At 41.3% G+C, this 20,417-nt stretch overlaps 1 protein-coding gene and 1 pseudogene across 1 annotated transcript in view; one reads left to right on the plus strand and one right to left on the minus strand.

Annotated features, from left to right (window-relative positions):
* The window catches only part of vstm2a (V-set and transmembrane domain containing 2A), a 110,298-nt gene extending 91,030 nt beyond the window's left edge, over window positions 1-19,268 (plus strand). The window contains exon 5 of the mRNA XM_085467473.1: window positions 15,507-19,268. Coding sequence (XP_085323599.1) covers window positions 15,507-15,583 — 77 coding nt within the window. The 3' untranslated portion in view covers window positions 15,584-19,268. The remainder of the gene's footprint in view (window positions 1-15,506) is intronic.
* On the minus strand, window positions 6,887-8,049 carry LOC146701158 (general transcription factor II-I repeat domain-containing protein 2A-like; annotated as a pseudogene).
* Window positions 19,269-20,417: the final 1,149 nt, after the last annotated feature.

The raw sequence follows: 20,417 nt of genomic DNA on the forward strand, positions 1-20,417 counted from the left end.
GAATAAAATATCCCCACGCCCTCATTAGCTGTTTATTCCCCTTTTCAGTGGCTAAATGGTTAAAGAAACACTTGTAGTGTGTGGTCATCCTGGTGTGGTCGTTTTAGATGTTGTGGATGGTCATTTAGAAGCTTTATTCCTTAGACTGTGTTACCACATTTAGACTCATCACAGCTGAACAATCAAGCTGCATTTTAATGGCATTTACACAGTCATGTTAGCTAAGAATCTAACTATGGCTTGGGCAGTCTATGAGTCAGTTAGAGAGTCTATCAGTCAACAAGCAAATCAGAAAGCAAGTTATATACTGGAGCCCACGGACAAATAAGCAAGCGAGTCAAAGAGACGGTCAGCCAGCAAGGGATCAGCAGCAATAGATAGAACTGGCATGAAGCCAGTTTGAGCTCCCTGTGGAGGTGCTGTGGTGAATCACCTCCCTGCCTCACTGAACCTGGCTGCTTCACTGGCCTGGAATCAATATTTCACATCACTGTTTCACCGAGCCAAAAACATTTTGGCAAAATGAGAAGTGTTGTGTTAGGTTAAGTAGGACAAAATGAAAAGTATTCAATATGGGTCTATTCTATCTCAGCATGCACCAAGAAACCAGCAAAAAGGTCTCCGCAAGCTTAGATACTTTCACTCATTATGTTTCCACATGATTCATTCTGCAGTTACTTCGACTTTGGAGGATGGAAAAAGGGAAAACTCAAAGTGGCATCATGTATTGCTTTAAACACTATGTACAGAATTCAGACGACTCAAAATCTCCCCTGGAAACCTTTTTCTCCAAAGCTTCCCTCTTTAGATAGATGATTCCAAATGACATGTAAAGACACAGTGACCTTGTCAAGCAAACGATCACAGGAAGTGGAAGAAAGTGCTTTTAGCTACAGCGATGGTGAAATGAAATAATAAGCTAAAGCTCTTTTTGTGTATTCTCTCTATATATGTGTATGTTCAGTTGTGTTATTAGAGACTTCTTACATTTTCCCCTCTGCTCATCAATTAAAATGCACAGCAGAACACAAAACAACAACAATAATAATTCGCAAATGCTCTTCCTTTGTTGTTTTCTAAAAATAGCACAGGAGCACAGACTTTACCTTTAGTATGCTTGCTGGCAAGGTTAGTTTGAAAGTGAAAAACAGCTCACAAAAAAGCTGAAGGAATCTGTGAGGTTATGAGAATAATTGCTGCAGACGGTGTTGTTTTCCCGTACTATGTGGATTGCTTACATCATTTCAGGGTTAGGAATGGAACAAATGGAAACAATCCTGCACCCAGTGCATGCAAGAAGGTGACAGACTCATATGCAAGTACTGCAGATTTATACAGTCTTTCAAAGTGACTGGCACTGTTGGGAGGAGATAACTGTTGTACTTTAGATACAATTCCCACACATATTACTGTTATCTGGGGATACAATGCCATTATGAAATGGAGGACAAGAGGGTGAGAAAATAAATCATCAAAAGCACATTAACAAGACAAGTTAATTTGTATAGCTTCTTTGGACCATAAAACCCATGTAAAGATAAATGCACTAACGTTATGTCACTCGGTTAGTAGATCCCAGTGTAAAGGCTCAAAGTGCTACTATCTTGGTGTTTAGAAACTAAATGCTACACGTGAATAACGGACGGACAGTACATCCTCATATGATAGCAATTGTCCTTGGCAAGGTATGCCCACATCATTTTTAACTCCGATCAGCATCATCATTTAGAAAACAAGAATCATGTTCTAAAATTACAGTTAAGATTTTACCTATTTCAGAATCAGAATCAGAATCAGAATACTTTATTGATCCCTGGGGGAAATTATTTTTTGTTACAGTGCTCCATTTTAAACCAACATTAAGACAAGACAGACAATACGCTAACTAAGAATAGTACAATATATACATATATATACATACATACATACATAAGTCACTTATAAATAAATAGTTGGAAAAGAAACATGTGTAGCTGTAGCAGCAAACAGTGTGTTAAGTGGATGCGTTGTACAGGGAGATGGCCACAGGCAGGAATGATTTCCTGTGTCGTTCAGTGGTGCTTTTCGGTAATCTCAGTCTCTCACTGAACGAGCTCCTGTGACTGACCAACATGTCATGGAGTGGGTGGGAGGTGTTATCCAATTTCACTGTTATTTTATAAAAAAGTGGTCTCACATATCTGATGTGTCCACACACCAGTGAACACACCAGAGAGCAACTTTCAGTTGGTTGCAGACTGGAACATTGAGAGATTTAACTACCAACCTTCCAACTACTAGATAACTTGCTCTATCTAACGAGCTACAGCGAGCCACATTTGTACCTTTGTGACCCTCAAAGGATGACATGATTACATTTAGCTCTAATAATTTTGTCCCTGTCTGCCAACAGGGACAAAAATAGACTTTTACTAGATAAGTGGAAAAAAGGATGGATGGATATTTGCTTGGGTGTTATTACAGGTTTTCTTTTGACTTTTCCATTCCACCCATTTCTTATGATTCTGTCACAAAAAAATGACTTATTTATATCTCTGTGTTGTGTATTTTTTTTTACTGTTAAGCCATATTGCTCAGGGTTTTCTGTCCTGATGCTTGATTTCTTCAGTCTAGCCATCCACGTTTTCCTTTTATAATCAAATCAAATCAAATCACTTTTATTGTCACATCACATGTGCAGGTACATTGGTACAGCACATGTGAGTGAAATTCTTGTGTGCGAGCTTCACAAGCAACAGAGTTGTGCAAAATACAATAATGTAAACAAGCAAAATACAAGAATGGCTACATCTGAAACTAATAAATATATGTACAATATATAATAGTATATGCATTTCTGGATGTGTATACTAAATATTTTTCTACCTGTGTGTGTGTGTGTGTGTGTGTGTGTGTGTGTGTGTGTGTGTACACATATTTTACAAATTAAATAGAGTAAACAATAAATAAAATATATAAAATAAAATATACAGAGTGAGACATGTGCAAAACAGTGGCGTTACTGTACAGTATGGAGTGCATAATGTTAAAGTTCCAGTAGTGAAGCTGAGGTGTCTATGAAGTGTTCAGCAGTCTGATGGCCTGATGGAAGAAGCTGTCTCTCAGTCTGCTGGTTCAGGACCGGATGCTGCAGAACCTCCTTCCTGATGGAAGCAGTCTGAACAGTTTATGGCTGGGGTGACTGGAGTCCTTGATGATCCTCCCCGCTTTCCTCAGGCACCGCTTCCTGTAGATGTCTTGGAGGGAGGGAAGCTCACCTCCAATTATCCGTTCAGAGCACCGCACTACTCGTTGGAGAGCTTTGCAGTTGTAGGCGGTGCTGTTGCCATACCAAGTGGTGATGCATCCAGTGAGGATGCTCTCAATGGCACAGTGATAGAAGGTCCTGAGGATGCAGGGGCTCATGCCGAATCTTTTCAGTCTCCTGAGAAAGAAGAGGCGCTGCTGCGCCTTCTTCACTGTTTTGTTTGTGTGTACTGACCACGTAAGATCCTCAGCCAGATGTACTCCAAGGAACCGGAAGCTGCTCACTCTCTCCACAGCAGCGCCGTTGATGGTGATGGGGGTGTGTACTTCTCTGCACCTCCGGAAGTCCACTATCAACTCCTTTGTCTTTGCGACGTTGAGGGTGAGATGGTTGTCTTGACACCAGTGGGTCAGGGCGCTGACCTCCTCCCTGTAAGCCGTCTCATCACCGTTGGTGATAAGATCCACCACTGTAGTGTCGTCCGCAAACTTCACAATGATGTTGGAGTTGTTAGTCGCCGTGCAGTCGTAGGTGTAGAGTGAGTACAGGAGAGGGCTCAGTACACACCCCTGTGGAGCACCAGTGTTCAGTGTGACGGGGGATGAGGTGATGCTGCCCAGTCTGACCACTTGGCGTCTGTCAGACAGGAAGCTAAGGATCCAGCTGCAGAGGGAGCTGCTCAGTCCTAGATCCTGCAGTTTCCTGTCCAGCTTCGAGGGAACGATGGTATTGAATGCTGAGCTGTAATCTACAAACAGCATCCTCACATACGTGTCTCTCTTCTCCAGGTGTGACAGGGCAGTATGTAGTGTCAGGGCTATGGCATCATCAGTGGACCTGTTGTGGCGGTATGCGAACTGTAGAGGGTCCAGTGAGTCGGGTAGTGCAGAGCAGATGAAGTCCCTGACCAGCTTCTCGAAGCATTTGCTTACGATGGGGGTCAGGGCTACAGGTCGCCAGTCGTTCAATGAGGAGATGGTGGAGGATTTGGGTACAGGGACGATGGTGGCCATTTTGAAGCAGGCTGGGACTACAGACAGAGAGAGGGAAAGGTTGAAGATGTGTGTGAACACTCCAGCCAGCTGAGCCGCGCATGACTTGAGGACGCGGCCGGGAATCCCGTCCGGACCAGTAGCTTTGCGTGCGTTCACCTTCCTGAAGCACCTCCGCACATCCTCCTCAGACACAGTGTGCGCACTGACGTCATCCGCGGTGCGCACACTGTCCGGTCTCATGGTGTTATAAGTTATAAGTTATAAGTTTCCTATTTTACTTTTACTAGCTGTGGCTGTGGTGGCTGTGGCTCAGGTGGTAGAGCAGATCAGCTACTGATCGGAAGGTTGGTGGTTTGATCCTAGACTTCCCCAATCTGCATGTCAAGTGTCCTTGGGCAAGATACTAACCCCAAAACTGCCCTCCGATGCGTTCATCGGAGTGTGGCTGTGGGTGAATGTAGATTAGTTTGCACTTGTGTTTAGAAGTGAATGGGTGAATGAGGCATGTTGTATAGAGCGCTTTGAGTACTCTGGAAGAGTAGAAAAGCGCTATATAAGAATCAGTCCATTTAGCTCTAAATTTTAGACACAGCCAACTAGGAGTACCGTCATCTTTTGCTACAGTATTTAAATCTTACTTACAATAAATAAATAAATGAATGAACATCCTCCAAGTAAAATAAAACATAATTTAAGCTTAATTTAACACTTACTTTGATTTTGTGCACATATACTGGAGCATGGGTAGAGAATGGACACAAACACAGTGAGAACATGGACTCAATCGGTAAATATACATGTGAACTGTCTAATTAAACTAAGCCCTAAATATGTATTTTGCTAGTTTTTTCTTTTTGCCAGACTCTCCAAATTGACCAGCAGATAAAAAAAAAAGGTTTTTGTTTTTCTTCTTCTTGTATTGTGGTTTCCATGTAAAAGAAAAAAAATGAAATTAAATTTTGGGCAAACCTCCGATTTACTGGACACAACTGGCAGTCTTTATAACTTATGAAGGACTATGATGACTACAAGATGTTGCTTCAGAGATTTCATATGAACATGGTGCAGTGCTGATAGTGTGGCTGATCTTTTCTTTTACCTGATAGAATCATATCTATGGTACATGTGCCTTCCCTTATTGTTTGTGTTCTCTCAGATAAGCAAACTGAAAAATGGCTTTGGAAATCCCACACGAAACAATGGAAAGCAGCACAACAGCAAATCAATAATGTATGAATAACAATCTCTGTGCTGTTTTGTACGTGGCTTGATCACCAGATTCTGGGGGGACTAGAGCGTAATAATTCAGAGTCAGTTCAGCAGATTTTGAAGTGCATCTGGAAGACGTCACAACTAACACTAAAGAAATGATCCTACGCAGCTGTGCAGGGTGGTGTGCAGTGACCCATCATTGTTGGGTTATATCCAGAAGGAGGTCATCATGACCTAATCAAGCAGCCCTGCCTCACTGCATTATACTGCTGCTGTATTTGGTTGTAAAAATAGCAGGCTGTCTTTTATCAATGCTTCTTGGGTCTTCAATAGGGAGTTCGGCCAACAACTACTTTGGATTTGAATCTTTTGAATTCTATTATTGCTACTTTTCCTTTCCTTTAGGTTGTGTATATAACGCAGGTTGTGAGTTACAAATAAATGCTGTATTGCACACATGAGCTATGTTAGATATCCTCAGAGTTTTTCAGTTTTGTTCAGTTTAGGTTGTGCAATTTTCCCTACTCTATGAATTGAAACATAATCCCAAAGCACAATATTTTTATTCTGTACAGATGGCAAGTGTTTTTTAATCAACTGTTGCTCCATTTTCATCTGAAAAACACTCAACTTCTCCTATAAAACTACTTTTGCTTTGCAAACTTCAAGTGTTATTATTTTGCACTCATTGAGCCATAAATACTGCACTGTGAAATGGAGAATTGCATCTCACCTGTCAGTTAAACCTTCCTGTTAGCTGAACTCTGCTTAAGCTAAACTCCTGTTAACAGTCATTATAAAGAGTTCTAAAGGGGTAGATATCAAGTGACTTTGTTTCAGACCCTTAGTTGCCCTGCTGAAATTAGGAGTTAAAAGATACATGCAACTAAAACATGACAACACACTCTGCTAGATCAGGGGTGGGCAAACTTTTAGATTCGTGGGCCACATTGAGTTCTAACATTTGACAAAGGGGCCGGAACAGGATCAGATAGAGGGCATGCTTTGAAAACATCACCTCATTGGGGGAAAAATACACATCTTGGGATATGGAGAAAACATGTGCTTTAATTTCCAATGAAAATGAAGAAAAGCGTTACAATAAAATCTCTGACTTCGAAATGAGTCTTTAAACACTGAAAATCAAATAAATGAACATTTTTATTTTAAAGCACTGAAGGTTCTGTTATCCTTCAGGATATCACCATCACTCTCCTTCTGACTCTCTCTTTTTTTTTTTTCTCAAAAATGGTAGGAGATGCAGATGTACTTGACCTGTTCCTTTTATTCAATTTGTTTCCCCGGTGCCAAAAGTCAACAACGACCAGTGCAAGAACAAAACAATTGCAGCAAGTCAGTCTGTGAAGCGTTATATTTGATCTGCGCGCACTGTTCATTTTAACAACGTGCGTATCACGGAGAGACACACATTTTAATGGGAGCAGTGTTGTTGGTCTCCTTTTTTAGCCAGCGCATCAAAGTCTGGAGTTAGTTTTGTTGTGGCGATTCTCAGGATGGATCTGAGGTGTAGGTCTGTTAACTTGGATCTGTGGCTGGCTTTGTTGATGTTGATGTTCATGACGCTGAATGTCCGTTCACACACGAAGGTAGAGCCGAACAAAGCCAACATCATCTGCGCTTTTCGCCTTAGATTTGGAAACGCGGCATCATTGAGTGAAGCATAGAAGTCATTTAGTTTCAGAGAGCTGAACTTCTCTTTTAAGGCAGGGTCGGACTGAAGGTCGATGAGTTCGAGCTGAAGCTCCTCTGGAGCTGTTTCAGGGTCTTGTGACAGAGGAAAGGCCACCAATTGGAGTGACTTGTCAATTTTATCGAAATCCAAAAACCGACGGCAGAATTCTCCGTGCAGTGCATCCAGTGACTCACTGTATTTCTTTACTTTTGCTCCGGCCTCTTTCAGCGTGGCTAGTGTAGGAAAATGAGTGAATGACTTGTTCAAAATCTGCCTAGAGAATAAAGCCAGCTTGGATTTGAAGGCTTTCACGTTTGTGTGCATGTCATGCACAAACAGCTCCTTCCCCTGCAGTTTCACGTTGAGCTCATTCAAGTGTGAAAATACGTCCGTAGCAAACGCAAAGTCACACATCCAGCTGTTGTTGCTCAGCTCAGGAAATTCATCAGTCTTCCCCTGCCGCTCCAAAAACACGCCAATCTCCTCTCTGAGCTCCCACACTCGTTGAAACACTTCGCCCAAACTCAACCAGCGAACACAGGAGTGATAAAGCAGGTCCTGGTGATCCGCATCAGTTTCCTCCAGGAACGCAATGAACTGACGGTGCTGAAGTTGACGAGTTTCACCACAGGATTCACAACATGATTCAGCTGTAACACCGATTTACATAGAGATTCCTGGTGGAGGATGCAGTGGAGGAAAATGACATCCTGGTCAGGGTTTTCATCTTTCACTTTATTCTGGATTCTCCTGAGCAGGCCAACGTTTTTTCCCGTTAAATTCGGAGATCCATCTGTGGTGACGTTAACAAGCTTACTCCAGGGAAGCTTCATGTTTTCGATGGCAGCAGACACTCGTTCAAACAAGTCCTCTCCCCGTGTTTGTCCTTTCAGAGACTCCATTGTCAAAAACTCCTCCGTTATTTCAAAAGTTTTGTTGATTCCTCGGATAAAAATGAGGAGCTGAGCAGTGTCTTTGACATCGTTGCTTTCATCCAGTGCTAAAGAATAAAAAGTGAATGACTTCGCCTTTTTGTTTAATATGCTGGTGATATCTTCATCTATTAGTTCTACACGGCTAGTCACTGTCCGCCGTGATAAACTGATTTTCTCAAATTTGTTATTCGTCTCCGGGCACAAAATACAGTGGGGCAAAAAAGTATTTAGTCAGCCATCGATTGTGCAAGTTCCCCCACCTAAAATGATGACAGAGTTCAGTAATTTGCACCAGAGGTACACTTCAACTGTGAGAGACAGAATGTGAAAAAAAAAATCCATGAATCCACATGGTAGGATTTGTAAAGAATTTATTCGTAAATCAGGGTGGAAAATAAGTATTTAGTCAATAACAAAAATACAACTCAATACTTTGTAACATAACCTTCGTTGGCAATAACAGAGGTCAATCGATTACTATAGGTCTTTACCAGGTTTGCACACACAGTAGCTGGTATTTTGGCCCATTCCTCCATGCAGATCTTCTCGAGAGCAGTGATGTTTTGGGGCTGTCGCCGAGCAACACGGACTTTCAACTCCCGCCACAGATTTTCTGTGGGGTTGAGGTCTGGAAACTGGCTAGGCCACTCCAGGACTTTCAAATGCTTCTTACGGAGCCACTCCTTTGTTGCCCGGGCGGTGTGTTTTGGATCATTGTCATGTTGGAAGACCCAGCCTCGTTTCATCTTCAAAGTTCTCACTGATGGAAGGAGGTTTTGGCTCAAAATCTCACGATACATGGCCCCATTCATTCTGTCCTTAACACGGATTAGTCGTCCTGTCCCCTTGGCAGGAAAACAGCCCCATAGCATGATGTTTCCACCCCCATGCTTCACAGTAGGTATGGTGTTCTTGGGATGCAACTCAGTATTCCTCTTCCTCCAAACACGACGAGTTGAGTTTATACCAAAAAGTTCTACCTTGGTTTCATCTGACCACATGACATTCTCCCAATCCTCTGCTGTATCATCCATGTGCTCTCTGGCAAACTTCAGACGGGCCTGGACATGCACTGGCTTCAGCAGCGGAACACGTCTGGCACTGCGGGATTTGATTCCCTGCCGTTGTAGTGTGTTACTGATGGTGACCTTTGTTACTTTGGTCCCAGCTCTCTGCAGGTCATTTACCAGGTCCCCCCGTGTGGTTCTGGGATCTTTGCTCACCGTTCTCATGATCATTTTGACCCCACGGGATGAGATCTTGCGTGGAGCCCCAGATCGAGGGAGATTATCAGTGGTCTTGTATGTCTTCCATTTTCTGATGATTGCTCCCACAGTTGATTTTTTCACACCAAGCTGCTTGCCTATTGTAGATTCACTCTTCCCAGTCTGGTGCAGGTCTACAATACTTTTCCTGGTGTCCTTCGAAAGCTCTTTGGTCTTGGCCATGGCGGAGTTTGGAGTCTGACTGTTTGAGGCTGTGGACAGGTGTCTTTTATACAGATGATGAGTTCAAACAGGTGCCATTCATACAGGTAACGAGTGGGGGACAGAAAAGCTTCTTACAGAAGACGTTACAGGTCTGTGAGAGCCAGAGATTTTCCTTGTTTGAGGTGACCAAATACTTATTTTCCACCCTGATTTACGAATAAATTCTTTACAAATCCTACCATGTGAATTCATGGATTTTTTTTTCACATTCTGTCTCTCACAGTTGAAGTGTACCTCTGGTGCAAATTACTGACCTCTGTCATCATTTTAAGTGGGGGAACTTGCACAATCGGTGGCTGACTAAATACTTTTTTGCCCCACTATATCTGCTGTCTCTACCATACATTCTTTTAAAAACTCGCCCTCAGACAGTGGTTTGCTGGCCTTTGCTATTTTGAATGAAAGCATAAAACTGGCCTTGGTACTTGACTCTTGAATGGCAGTTTGACTTTGCTGAGCCTTCAAATTAGCTGCCAACTTCTCAGCAGCAGCTTCCCGTTCTTTTGTTGAGAGCTTGCTAGCATAATTAGCGTGCTTTGTGGCAAAGTGATGGCTAATATTATACTGTTTAAAAACCGCCACAGTTTCTTGGCATATCAGGCAAACAGCAGATGATCGGTGTTCAGTGAAAAAATATTTAGTTGTCCACTCCTTTTTGAACACTCAACATTCTCTGTCCACTTTCCTTTTCTTGGGTATGCTCATCTTCATAGAGGGTCGGTGGGTCACAGGGTAAAGTGCAAACGTGGAGTAATAGGCCTGCGCTTCACCTCAAGAAAGCCAATATATCTAGAGTGCGCCATCTAGTGAGGAAACATCAGAATTGCAGGGGAAATAAAACATTAACAAGGTTAATTTATTAAATTTTTTTCAAGTTTGGCGGGCCGGATCAAAACGTTTAACGGGCCGCATGTGGCCCCCGGGCCGTAGTTTGCCCATGCCTGTGCTAGATAGTCAGTGTTTTGTGGTACTTAAGAGGGAAGTGTTAGAGCTACAGCGAGATTTTTAATGAGGATGTCTTTCTTCCACAGCAGAACACAGGTGCTGTCTGCAGCCCTTTTCAGACATGACACGCTCAGAATAGTTTACTAATTATTGGATTCTACTAGAGCATCACTACTGCATCATTCATAGTTTAAAATATTTTCTTTCTTACACAGGATCTTGGCACAGCCTCTCATCCTGTATTTGAAACAATCTACCTTCCCTTGCCTTTAAGCCAGCTTTCAGACGGAGCTTTTGTGATCGCAGTCAGAGCTGAGTGTCCATGAGAGGTCCATGTAATGATGGCGGTTTCTTAGTGACATCATACAGAGTCAAGAACAGAAAAAACTAGAGCAGTTTGAAAACTTTGGCAAAACAGTAGATGTAGGATGAACACAGTGGTGCAGCATGGCAACTCAAAGCCCTGAGAAAAACAATCTTTCATGGTTTTACTTTTATTGACAAAGAATGATGAAAAATAGAAAATGAAGTCAAAGGCACATCCTCCATCCTGAGGTAATTAACAGTTTGCAACAGTGAAATCACAGTTAAAGCTGCGTACTTTTATATACAGAGTAGATTATTGTAAAATAGTTCAGTAGATATGCAGATTTTTTTGTCCTGTATCACTGCATCTGTGCTTTTCTGCGGCTTCTAGCTGGAAGCTGATTAATTATTCTCTGTGTGAAGGATGTTTTGGCCTAGAGTGATTGCTGCTCCTCTGTGGCACTCCTGTTCTCTAGATCACCTCGAGCCAAATGAGATGTGGTGGGGAGGAATAAAGGGTCAAAGCCCTCCATCTCTGCACCACCATCCCTTCCTTACGTCCCCTAACCCTCAGCAGCCTTGACAATCCAGAGCTGCGAGGAACAGTGGGCTCCCCTGGTACAGTTTCTTCTTAGAACTGTACCAGTTCTAAGAATGATTCCAGTATGACACAGGAATCTAGTAAATGTTAATATAGTTTACTGAATAATGTGATTTTTTTTAATGAATATTACTGAAATCCTGCTTTATTTCATGGTATTTCTTTCCCTATCTAAGAATTCAACACTAAAAGTGTCCTAGTATTACGTCCACAGACATCTGCTGGGCCGATTGTACAGCTGTCATTTGTTACTTTGCTCTTATCAGTTCTGGCTCAATGTTTCCAAGACGCAAGCGGATCACACTGTAGGCTGAGGAGGTTGTGTTCTAGTTTGCAGTTGTTAGTCATGTCAGATGCTCAGTAAACAGTCAGAGTTGCCCGCAGTGGTGATAGCAGCTTGTCAGGTCTTAGGCAATGCTAACTGCCCATGCAAAATGTTTTCAGAGCAGTCCAAAAGCCTTTATTTACAGTTTTCCAGGATTTCAGTAAAGGTGCTAGAATTAAATGAATGTATTTATAACATCAATCACACATAGATTAACATTCCCCCTGTTTATATAGGTAAAGGCACATAAGACGACTTGGTTTGCATCTCTTTGCAGTCAGTTTATATGTCTCTCTCTTCTCTTTGTCTCTCTGTTTATGTGTTTCATTTGCATTTCTTTTAACACATTTCTGTCTCTGGTCTACTTTCTTCTCTTTTTGGTCATGTTTAGACTCAGTGACACCTTTTTTCTGACTCTTTCCAATCGCTTTTTGGGCTAATTTGCATTTTTTTTCTTTTTTCTGCCTTTTAGTGTTTGGTTTTGGTCTCTTTCTGGTCATTTTCACTTTCTTTGTAGTTGTCTGCCTCTCCTGGTTTAATCACAGCACTTTGTGTTTCTTTGTAGACAATTTCAAGTCTATTTTTGGTCGTTTGAATTTCTTTCTAAAATTCACATGTTTAGAAACAGGTTTTCTGGGATTAGGTGTGTGGAGTATTTGAAACCCTCAGCCTGTGCAGCAGACACTTTCTTTTCCTTCAACCATTACAAGCTGAATCTCTACAATTTTGCTTCATTTTTGTCAATCTCATATTTCAAGTACAGTGGTCCCTCGCTGTAACGTGGTTCACCTTTCGCGGCCTCACTGTTTCACAAATTTTTTTTGTGCAATTTTGCTTTTTTGTGTTTGTTTGTTTGTTTTTTTACAGGGCATTGTGTTCTGCCTCCTGATCGGCTGTAGACCATTGTCAGTCACTCTCCTCCGTGCTGTGTCTCCCGTACAGAACAGAATGCGTTCAGCTTGTCACATTTACATAAATCTTCGATCGCTAGCAGTGTGACTCTGAAGTGCTGTACTTTATGTCTGCAAGTTTTCTCCCCAACAAACACAACAATGTCGACAAATGTTTTACACGGTCAAAGGCACCTGCGGTAGCACCCAAAAGGGAAAGATGCTACCATCACACAAAAAGTTGGACATCTGGACATGCTAAAAGAAGATAGAAGCTACCGTATTATAAGGTGCCTGAATATAAGGCACATTAAGCGATCAGATATGTCAAACTTTCCCCAACTCATTCTTCTTGCTTCCGTACCATTGATTCATTAATGTTGAATTTTCTGGCAGATTTTTTTTTTAAATGTCTTTTTAGCTTGACTAAATAAAAACATAAAAGCTTTTAAAACGGTAAATGGTCTGTATTTGTATAGCGCTTTACTTGGTCCTAAGGACCCCAAAGCGCTTTACACTATACACAATCATCCACCCATTCACCCATTCACACACACGTGATGGCAAGCTACATGTAGCCACAGTCGCCCTGGGGCGCACTGACAGAGGCGAGGCTGCCGGACATTGGCGCCACCGGGCCCTCTGACCACCACCAGTAGGCAACAGGTGAAATGTCTCGCCCAAGGACACAACGACCGAGACTGTCGGAGCCGGGGCTCGAACCGGCAACCTTACGATTACAAGACGAACGCCCAACTCTTGAGCCACAATCGCTCCTAAAACCTACTCAACTGTCTATATACTGTACGTAGCAGGAGCTGTATGGGCTACATTTAGACTCTACTCCATCTAGACCATATGTTGGACAGAACCTGAAATACAGATGTGGGTGTAAAACAACAAGAAACCACATGTCGAGCAAAATAAACCAGTTGTGTATATATATATCATTCATTTTGAACACACTCGCACAAAATAATAAACAGAAAGAGCTAGCAGGATGACACAGTGTCATAGTTCTTGAGTAAAGCTAACACGAGGATTTCATTGAAATAGAAAAAAAAGATCAGAAGTTAAATTGCTTCTGAGAGTATTTGCAATAATCAGAATCTTTCTTCTAAAAAGTGTCTTGAAGTAGCACTTTCATTTACCACCTTCAACCCACAAGCACCTGCTGTTGCTGCAGAGATCGTGTTGTTTTTCTTTTTCAAATGCCTAACGGTGTTAGACTTATATGTCGGCAGCTATAGTCACACACTATATATACCCAAGTGCGCCTCAGCTTAATGGCACACACTAATGACAGGACATCAGCCCGCATTTACTAAACATGTATGTGCAGATTTGCAACAGTAACTAATTTTACGACTTCACTTTACAACTATTTTTCTTAGTTACCAAGTTGATACTGTAATTACTGCATTACTGCATTGTTGATACAGGGCAATCGTGGCTCAAGAGTTGGGAGTTCGCCTTGTAATCGGAAGGTTGCCGGTTCGAGCCCTGGCTTGGACAGTCTCGGTCGTTGTGTCCTTGGGCAAGACACTTCACCCGTTGCCTACTGGTGGTGGTCAGAGGGCCCGGTGGCGCCAGTGTCAGTGCGCCCCAGGGTGGCTGTGGCTACAATGTAGCTGCCATCACCAGTGTGTGAATGTGTGTGTGAATGGGTGGATGACTGGATATGTAAAGCACTTTGGGGTCCTTAGGGACTAGAAAAGCGCTATATAAATACAGGCCATTTACCATTTACTGTAGAGATTTGAAAAAACTTTAATCCTCACCTTAAGCTAAGGTTTAGCATTATCTTATCCAAGTCAGGCACCAAATATTATAATTAGGAGCCTTAAAGTAAAACTACAGCATTTTTTTCTTCTTGTATTGAGAAATACCTCAAATTTAAAAAAAAAAAAAAATAGATCTGTGATATGTCTAAGGAGCTTGGAAAGAAAGGTGACTGGACTTCTTTAAATTTCTTGAAGATGTTTCATCTGAAAAGCATCTTCAGTTCTAAGAGCAACTGGTGGAGAGAAGACAGATGGTTTGAAAGAGGAGTGAAAGAAGCCATCTATGTCCACTCTGAACGACCATCTTTGAACAGAGGCGGTGGCTTACAACACCAACTGTCTATCATCTATAATCCAGTTCTGAGATCCTTCCAAGATGCCTTAATGCCCACTCACATCCTGGGCCATTTGACCTCAGGAAGTCACATGGTAGGGTGGGGCCAGGCTTCACAATGGATTCACCCAAAACCTTGGCTGATTGTGACCCACACCCATTTTCACACCTTGGCTCCTGTGATTAGGTAGACAATCAATAAGGGGTCCATGACCCTCTTGTGGGGACACTCCCCTAGGGCTTAAATTCTTGGACTCTCCACCACTCGCTGCTCTTAGAACTGAAGAAGCTTCTCAGATGAAACGTCTTCAAGTAAACTTAAAGAAGTCCAGATGCTTTTCTTTCCAAGCTCCTTAGACTACGATGACCTGGATGACTGAAAACCTTCACAGAGTGAATGGTGTGATATGGTAAAAACAAAAAGTATTTAGCTCAAGGAAAGAACCACCATACTTGACAGTATACGTGAGCTTCATTGATGTCAGATTCAACTTTAAGAGAAAGAACATGGTGATTATTTAATTTGATTTGTTATTACATGTTTATGGACAAACTCTTTCTCACTAAGAGGCTTTTTTTAATGCTCCAGTTCTTGTATTTCCAAACATGAAAAGTCATTTTTTCATATGTGCTGTAGGCCTTAAACAAGCTCATAGGAAAGGATTTGTGTTCCTGTAGAGAGTTTTAGTCACGGGGAAGAAAATAGAATAGTAACAGTGTTTTTGTGCTTCTGTTTCTTATCTTTACAGGTACAAGAATATCATCCAGCTATGGACTGGCTGTCCTCCTCGTGGCGTGTGGTTTGGTGAGGAATGCCTTGTTATAATTTGAGGAACTGACATGGTTTGCACCCAGGTCTCTCTCTCTCTCTCACTCACTCTCTCTTTTTCTGTTTGCTCTCAAAGCGAATGAGAAAAAAAATGCCTGTTTTACTCCCTGCCCCTCTCTCCCCCCCCCCTTACCCCACACACATCTCTCCACCATATTGCGGACAGCACAGTTGCCCCCCCCCCTCGTGTCCTAGCCACTACTGCTCTTGCACCCAGCACATTGTTATTAGCCAATGTAAACACCAGTCACATTTAAAGCTGTCGGATTACCTTTTGTACAGACGTCATCCTGACACCACCTGAGGTGCAACGCTCCTATGTGACAACTGGACTCTGTATCTTGTTGGATAAATCTCATGGAAGAATGACTTTCTTATGGTTTCGCTGTTCCAGTTCATGCGTTCATTGCTCAAAAGCGAACAAAAAAAGGAGAGTCTATATTTGTGTAATATATATAATTCTAGATCTGTATCTATATCTGTTTTATTTGAAGCACCTAGAATTACTGTATGTGCTGTATACATAGCTACCACTCACCATATTGACCATGGAACTTCAATGTGAATAGGCACTCTTAGCCCTCTCGAAGAGATAATTTATATTCAAGTATGTGTTAATTTAGACTGTTACCATTAACCAACAGGTTAACGAAAGGTTAAATTTTCCAATTTTTCTTTCAGCTGTATCAGCCACCCAGCTTTCCATTGTGCATAATTTAACATCTTGTTAGTGATCCATCCGGGGATATGCATGCTTATCGGTCTGAAGGCTTAGAAGAGAGGATAACACATTAGTTGACCTACATGAGTCAAACATTTGGAGTTCAGTGTTACGATATTTTGAATTTAGCTTTATTTTAATGTGCTAACTTTGATGTGAAAAAAATGTCCCTATGTCATTTTAATTTGTATCGCATCCTTGGTAGGAATAAAAAAGGATGTCACAAGTTACGAGTCATTCAAAATTGTAATATGTGACCATTGGATGATTGATGTTAACTGACCTGGACCTTTGCTAAATGACATGCTTCAGATGCTGTGCACCTCCCTGCTATAATTACAGAGGATGAATGAGGATTTGCCCACTTTGGATGATGAGGATAGCTAGCATTTATTGGTTATGATTCCTAATGCATACAGTGACACACATACAGGTACAAGTCTGAGTGGCAGGGTGGTGACATGAGATCCAGTGACACAGAGAGTATACTCATTATGTGAAATACGTTTATTTTTTCTCTCTTAATCTCACATTAATATATTTTTAGCTTTATCTTCAGATGATATATCACAGAGCTTTTTATTCATGCATAGCATTTATTAAAAATATACCGCTTTGACAATCTGACACAAACAGAGGCAAAGGCGTGGTGGGGTTTCATAGTACACATAGCTTAGATCATTAGCATGACTGAGGATAACCTCCAAAAGAAAAACGGATTCTTTCCTTGTTAACTTTTGAGCTGAAAGGACATTGTGCACCAATGTTCCAATTTAAAGTGAAATATTTATGATTAAGCGAATAGCTGACAGATGTCTCAAGAAGGATACTGTAAATGAATGTTATCGACCATAAAATTCAGTGCCAGAGAGCACCAATCACCCTGCAACGAGATCAGTTCTTTATTTCCCATCTTTCTTCTTGCTTAGCCCAACTTTTAAGGTGGTCAAAGATAAAGCATGATAATAGAAGTCATAATTTATTATATGGTGTAAGCTGGCTTTCATGCATAGTATATAAGGAGTGATCAAAAAATTCTGGGAATCCACCCCACACCCCCTAAAAAAATCAACTCTTGGCCATATCATTTAAAATTGGCCAACCTCTTGTTCAAGATCATCTTCTTGTGCACAGGTGGTATTTTTAGATCACCCTGTACATTTATCCCTGGCTTGCCTCTGCAATATGTGCTGATGTCCTTCAGTTTTATTAAAATCGGATTTTCAGTTTCAGGAAAAAGTTACAGGGAGGCAGATAATGCACGTAAAAAGCAAAGATTGTGTTGATGTGGGTGAAAAACTGGAAAGCAATAGCATTTCCCTGAGGCACCTCGCACCAATGCAGGACCAGACACACAGCATGTCATGGTGCACAACCTCATGAATGTCAAAAAAAAAAAAATGATGAGCATGCTTCTTATTTCCCACCTCATCTGATCTGCTGCCTTCAAACTATTGGATCACAGCTGGAAACCCAGATCCCATCACCAGCGACGGCCGAGTCAAGTTGCTGTTTGGTCACCGTGCAAGTTTGAGGTCCACGGTGAAATCACAGGATGTACACGTCATGTGGTAAAAGAATAAACTTCCAGGGAGTGATCTAAAAATAGCAGCTATGCTGGAAGCTGTCTGGACATTACTGAGAAGATGATGTTGAATGAGAGATCAGAGATGTTTAAATCAGGCAGGGTTTTCAATTATTATGGACCTGATCTCAGGGCGTTTTGATCACACGCATACAGCATTTTGAAATGATTACTGTGTATGTCCCAAAAAAGGTAAATGTTCACTTCACTTTGAGCTTTCATTCTGCTTTGCAGTCAAAGCTAAATCATATTCTCCCTTGTATAGATGCATTTCCAATAACAGTTGTGTGAAAACTTGTTGATCCAGCTCGGAGCTTCAAAGGCTGACAGAATGTGTCGTGCTTTGGGATAAGAGCAGAGACATCTTCTGATCAGAAGCATCAAGGCTGGGTACAAGATGTGCGGGCGATGGAGGGCGACCCTGTCTAATGCCTCAAGTTTCAAATAGCTTCAATGCACATTTAGACAGTTAATCTAACATCGCTGTCACATATATGCCACTCGACGGATTGTTTTGAAAAGCTATGTAACATGATTTAGTTTACAAGGAGAAAACAATCTTTTCCAGTGTATTGAGAACGAGATTTGAATGTGTGCCAGAGAGTGGACGGTGTGTCCAACCTCATGTAAAAAGATGCAGAATTGTACAACTTGTAAATGAAATAATCAGCATGAGAACATTTTTTAAATCCATTTAAAAAGGCAGAGGCCAGTGATGTTCTGTACTTGTAACAATGGTGTCATGTACTCATATTCAAGTGTAAACAAGTCCAAAGTGGGTTTTCATCTCTTCAAAATGAAAATGGGTAAAATGTATTTGACAAAAAAAAAAAGTATCTATCTATCTATATATATTAGAAACATCTCCTTTATAAAGCCTTCATCTTAATCTAGGGGACTCACTTCATTGTGGGTCCTTGCAACATACTGAATAACAAAGAAAGAGAGATGGGAGCAATGATTGATTGGTGTGGTTAAAAAAATAATAACTAATACTTGGTATGAGTGTTGGGAGAGGCTGAATTGCTTACAAGCAGCAAGGTCTCTATTACCAAAGAGGAGAACAGTTCACTGTGATGGTAACAGCAGCAGTTCCTACACCCAGGGATGTTATTTCAGAAACATCACACAGCCATTTTTGTTCTGTTTTATATGCCAACTCTTCACCCACTCTAGATGTATTTGTTTCTTCTAATGTATTTCATTTCAATGCGGTCCTGTCTGTTTGTTGAGCTGTCAAAACTTCTGATGAATTATAATTCTCTTTTCTTTGCTATTGTGTGAGGCTTCTGTACTGCAACATTGCAACAGTTTGTATTATAATGACAATATCAGAATAATATTTAAATAAACCATTTTCACAGATGAAATTCAAACACTGAGGAATCCCATCTGTTTGGTTGCTAAAATACTGAGCTTTTTAGTGAGTGAGCTAGAGAGCGCTGACAGTGCTAAACACTGGCCCAGTTTCCAACTTGGAATAAATGTTGGAATTATTAATAGCTTTTTGTTTGATAGCACCGTAGAATCTTGCTTTATATACCATCAAGAGACTGAAAAATGTGAAAAAAGCTAAACAGAAAAAGAAACAAATGTTTGCGATTGGCATCATTTTTGAATTAAATGGTAAATGGCCTGTATTTGTATAGCGCTTTTACTAGTCCCGCCTAGGGACCCCAAAGCGCTTTACACACCCAGTCATCCACCCATTCACACACACATTCACACACTGGTGGAGGCAAGCTACAGTTGTAGCTACAGCTGCCCTGGGGCAGACTGACAGTCTTGACTGAATTACTTCATAATCATAAAAAAAGTGGCTGATCCAAGTATATAAGAAGGGATTAAAGGTTTTGATCTATTATGATATATCATTCAGAAATGATAAAGGTCATTGTGCTGATATATTCTGCTTACAAAAATGAATAAAAGGGGGGGGGGGGGGGGGTTGTCATCTATAGACTGAAAGTTTACTTAAAAACTTAAATAGCTGTTATAGTGGAATGAAATGTTGATGTTGTTGATGCTCTGCTTCTTTGTCAAAGCCCTTATAGAGTCGCGGTATTAATAATGGTACCACTGTGCTTAAATCTAAAGTTCTTCAACATGAAGAACACTGAGGGACATAAAGATTCGAACACAATTTTTTAACAAGTCGTAATCGAAGCACTGTGATGCTGGTGGTAAAAAGAGTAACAAGTATTTAGGCAGTTTGCAATTTGGTCGCTTGCTTTTGGCAGCCTTCATCAGTGCAAAACTTAGTAACAGAAAACAACATCCCAGCTGGTAAAAATGAGCCGTCAAATCTCATCATCCACTTGTCTGTTTGAAAGGTAAGAAAGAGCACTAGCAAATTAAGAGAGCGAGATCCTCTTTCGAACTGCGGAGTGAATTTGGCAGCAGCAGCTCAGCTAATCAGGTTTACTTAATCAGTGAATTCAGAATGCAAAACAGGCAAAGTAGCAAAAGAGAGCAAAAGCAAGAGAGACACATGAGCAGCAATATGAAATTAACCCTCAGACCGT

The sequence above is a fragment of the Copadichromis virginalis genome, linkage group LG9, assembly GCF_057382275.1.
Source record: "Copadichromis virginalis isolate Kocher_CV1m ecotype Utaka linkage group LG9, C_Virginalis_male_GT1.1, whole genome shotgun sequence".
NCBI lineage: Eukaryota > Metazoa > Chordata > Actinopteri > Cichliformes > Cichlidae > Copadichromis > Copadichromis virginalis.